The 5,000-nt window shown below is 47.1% G+C and overlaps 1 protein-coding gene across 5 annotated transcripts in view; it reads right to left on the reverse strand.

The window, feature by feature from the left end:
* plxnb3 (plexin B3) overlaps positions 1-5,000 on the reverse strand; it is a 151,173-nt gene that overhangs the window by 84,191 nt on the left and 61,982 nt on the right. For all 5 annotated transcript variants that reach the window (XM_063208731.1, XM_063208734.1, XM_063208730.1 and 2 more), the window contains one exon: positions 943-1,071. In XM_063208731.1, coding sequence (XP_063064801.1) covers positions 943-1,071 — 129 coding nt within the window. The remainder of the gene's footprint in view (positions 1-942; positions 1,072-5,000) is intronic.

The raw sequence follows: 5,000 nt of genomic DNA on the forward strand, positions 1-5,000 counted from the left end.
TCTCATGTGATGTGCTTATTCATGAGATGCTGTGTTGGCCAAGTCTGATGTAGTTATTCATGCTTCAATGTCTTTACATCTGATTTGCTTATTCATCAAATGAGTCATTTATGTTTTCATGAGATGTGTTTGGTCATGTAATGTTTTATGTAGAGCATGTCTATGCCATGGGCTTAATATAAATGTTACATTTGCTTATGTGTACATCAGATGCTCTGATTAACAAAATGTTAATGTATGTTTACATCTGACTCTATTATTCATGAAAGGTTTTGTTTATGCTTTGTTTATGCTATCATCTGACGTTCTTATTTACAAACATTTCTTTGATCTCATCTACCTCTGATGGACTTCTTCAGGACACGTTTCATCTTGTTTACATATGAATCAGACCTCATTTGTTTAGGAGGTTGCTGAATACAAAAGGCTATTCAGGGCGGCTGGCGGCGGTATTTTACTACTGCCATCGTCTATGACCGTGTGCAGATTCCAGCGGCAAGTCAGAAATGGTCATCTGAAACTGTGGAGATAACCCCAGATCAACTGATATATTTTGCTAGATCTAATCTAAGGGGTGTAAAAGAGTCTAAAATTGGTTTTCATATCACCCAAGAGCACCCAAGCCGTTACTAGACAAGAGCCTACAAGGATGTGTTTTTTCCATTTTTCAACCACACTCTACATCATTGGTTTTTAATTCCTCCCCCCCTAATCTAAGCCTAATTAGACCAAATTAATACACATTTTTCCAGCTTGCCTCGGACACAGGTAAGGAGTATTTAGACAAAAGGCACAAAAGAACCACGGCTCTATAGCTCTTCCCTCACTCACTTCCATCCTACTATTCCCTGTCCTGTCCAAAAAGAGTCTCAAATCCCAGATACCATTCTTTATTCATAGTTTTCAGATGCAAATGACTTCTACCTGTCCATCGTACGGTACCTTTTTCTGGGTGAGGACGTAAACGCTCTGGCCGGTGGAGTCCAGTAGGAGGTCAGAGTTCACGGCGCTCCTCTCGTCCACCGTCACCGAGTCATATAGCACACCTGTGCCATCAGCCTGCAGGAACACCTGCAATGCCAAAAGACTAAAGCAGTCACATACACATACACATAAACACATAAACATAAACACATACACACAAACACATACACATATATACACACACAGGCAGTTGAACACACAAGCATTCACAGATACACACACAAACACACACAAGGACAACCACAGACACGCACACACAGAAACACAGACACAAACAACCAACCAAACAAACACACATTTACATAAACACAGGCACACAAACAAACAAATCCAAACAAACTCACAAATACCTCAATTATTACCAAGTCTAATACATTCTTGTCAAGGCAATGTTATTAATTTAGTACATTTCACACGAGCAGTACTGCCAACTCAATAATCAGCTTTACATAAATAAATGCAAGAAGTGATTGCACCGAGAAGAGATAACAATTATTAAAAAGTAAAAAGGAAATGGAATAATTTAAAAACAGGCTACGAATGAAACTCTAAAACTACCCCCACCCACCCACACAATCCTAGTAGTCTACATATATACAGTACCAACACAAACACACACAAAATTATACATTCACCGAAAGGTCCTGACACAACCAGGGGCCAACAATGCAGTCAAAAAATGCATCCAGTAAGTGCACACCCACGCAGTATTAAACTTCTCACACACACGTACACACGCACGCACGCGCACGCACGCATACAGATGCACACACACAAACGCACGTGCACACACACACAGACGCACACACCAATTCACACACCCACTTACACACACGCACACACTCTCCATCACAATTTCAAGAAGTCACACAAACAGTCACACAATATGAAAGTTGCACAAACACAATATGAAACTTGCACACAGACACACCAACACACCGACAGCAGGCTTGCCATCTCCAGAGGACGGCTACGGCATATGTCAAAAGTCTTCTGGGCAGGGAAGCCACACCAGGTGGTGCGCTGCTCTCCGATTGGATGGCTGGAGGGGGGACAGTGTGTTTGCCGCTTGCTGGGTGTAAACAAGGCGGCCTGCTACCACCGCCTGACTGTAAATATTTTATAGCCGGCACCGGAGGGGTCCGGGAACAAGAAGCCCCTCGCCGCGCCGCGCCGTGCCGCACCGAGCCATATTACCCAGAGTGCAGTGTGGCGCAGCAGGCACAGGCCCCGGTGGGATCAATAATCTCGGGGAGGAAGCGGAGCTGAGCACCGGGGCTCAGGACACGTCCTCCCGCATTATCTCTCCTGCCCACACACACCATATACACACGCAGACACACACAGACACACACACACACACACACACACACACACGAAAACACACACACACACACACACACACACGAAAACACACACACACACACCCATACACACATACACCACCACCCACACACACACACACACACATACACAGCCTAGCCCACCAACACATGATCATGCCTGAGGGGCAAGATTAACCAAATTCAAGACCCCCCTTTAAAAAAAAACCCTCTCCATGCTGCTTGTCTGCAAAACACAGCAGAAACAGCCAGAGGCATGTATGCAACTCTGTACTGTAAATGTGTGTGTGTGTGTGTGCGTGCGTGCGTGTGTGCGTGCGTGCGCGCGTGTGTGTGCAAATGAGAAAGTTAGTGTACTTGTCTGTATGTGTTTGTGTGCATGCCTGTTTGTGTGTGTGCGCTTATGTTTGTGAGTGTGTGTGTGAGTGTGTGTGTGTATGCACGCATACATGCCACACCTGTGTGTGTGTGTGTGTGTGTGTGTGTGTGTGTGTGTGTGTGTGTGTGTGTGTGTGTGTGTGTGTGTGTGTGTCTTGGGTGTGTACTTATCAACAAAATAAAACCATGAGCGTGTCCAAAGGAACACCTAAACAGTCTGAGCAGCAGTAACAACAACAACAACAACAAAAACAACAACAGAAGTAGCAGCAGTGAAGGCTGGCAGCTCGCTCGCCTCTCCAAGCGTGAACGTTTTCTTGCTAGCGGAGCTAATTTTCATTCGCCGGGCCTTTAGAAGGGAGGCGAGCGGGCGAGCGGGGGTCTGAATTAGCCTTTCAGCCACACAGAGGGGAGTTGGGCACCCACCGCGTGCCAGAGAGATGAGGGGCTTATCGTGTTTCTCTCTTTTTTCGCTGTTTTTTTCTTCTATGCTGCTCTTTTTTTCACCCCTCTCTCGCCCTGCCGTGTCTCGCTCTTCTGTAGTATCGACAACAGCATGCTAAAAAAGACTTTCAAGTTTTTACTCACATGTGGTACGGCCTCTCTCTTTCTCTCTCTCTCTCTAGCTCACACTCCCTTTCAACTTTGCCTCTCTCACTCTCGCCTGCTCTCTCTCTCTCTTTCTCTTTTCATCTGCATCGCACTGTCTTCCACCTTTCTCTCTCCTTCTCTCCCTCTTCTCATCTCTCCCTCTCTCTCTCTCTTTTCCGCGCCCAGCAGTGAGGCATCTCAAGGTGATAAGCAGTTTAAGTTATGCAGGCGCTCACTTGTCCACACAGGCATTCTTCTCATTGCATCCTACAACACCAGGTGAGCTTTCCAAGAATGCAGGAGAGAGAAACAAGTAAGACAAGATAAAGACAGTGCAATTTAGAGAGAGAGAGAGAGAGAAAGAGAGAAAGGGTGAGAGAGAAAGAGAGAGAGAGAGATAGAGAGAGGGAGAGAGAGAGGCAGAAGGAGAGGGAGAGGGAGCGGAACAAGTGAGTAAGACATTGAGAGAGCTCGGGAGACAAAAACAGAGGGAAAGAGAGATACAGAGAGAGAGAGAAAAAAAGAGAAAGAGAAAGAGAGAGAGAGAACGAGAAAAAGAGAGAGGGAGATAATAAAAAAGTGTAGCAACATGCAATAAATCCGCCACCCTCATCACCCGCATGGAGTTCTGAAGAAAACCCAACATGGCAGCCAAACCCACACCACACCACACCACACCACACCAGGCCTGGCAGGCGCGTTCCACGCCTCGATGGAGAAACAACAACAGCAACACGCCTCGGCTTGCCTGCCGCTAACCTTACCAAAGGGGTCAACACCGACTTAATTGCATTTCTTAGCTCATTTATATATTTATATTTATTCTGCATCTCCCTCTCATTTACTTATTCTTGTGTCAGTGAACACCAAACAGGCCGTCAGTCATTCGGGTTTCTGCTTCTGAATGCCTTCTGTCGGGTTGTGTGAATGTGGCGTTTTTAGGCGATGGCTCTCATTGAGTAGGGGAACAATGCTTTGGGAGTCTGGCAGGCAGGCAGGGCAGGGAGGCAAGGCAGGGAGGCAGGGGAGAGAGGCAGGGGAGAGAGGGGGGAAGGTCATGCCCCTTAGAGCTTAGTGCTCTCTCCCCAGCCACCACAGCTAGAGCTCCAGCACAGCAACCAGAAGCAGCATGGTTATGGAAATAGAGGAGGGAGAGGAGAGGAGAGGAGAGGAGGAGGGAGATGAGGGGGAGAGGCAGCAGAGAGAATCGGGAGACGCTGAGAGGAGACAGGAGACGCCCCACACATCCACAAACAGGCTTCTCCACGCCTACTGTCCCCTAAGACAGGAGCGGAGAGAGGGAGAGGATGAGGAGAGAGAGAGATGAAGAGGGAAAGAGAGAGAGAATGCAAGAGAGACTGGGTAGGAGGAGGAGAGGAGGAGAGGTTCATTGCAATAGGCCTGTGGTGGTGAAAGCCTTCCTCTGTGCCCTCTGTCTGAGCAGAAGAATGGTGACAGACACACACAAATGCACTGCCAGACACAAACACTCCCACACTGGCTTTGCTTGTTTTCTCTGCCTCTTTCTCAGACAAACAAACAAACAAACAAACAAACAAACAACACACAGACACAGACGCAGACACAGACACAGACAGAGAGAGAGAGAGAAAGAGAGAGAGAGAAAGAGAGAGAGAGAGAGAGAGAGAGAAAGAGAAAGAGAAAGAGAGACAGAGAGAGCGTGCAACACACACACACACACAC

Source organism: Engraulis encrasicolus, chromosome 10 (assembly GCF_034702125.1).
Source record: "Engraulis encrasicolus isolate BLACKSEA-1 chromosome 10, IST_EnEncr_1.0, whole genome shotgun sequence".
NCBI classification, from domain to species: Eukaryota; Metazoa; Chordata; class Actinopteri; order Clupeiformes; family Engraulidae; genus Engraulis; species Engraulis encrasicolus.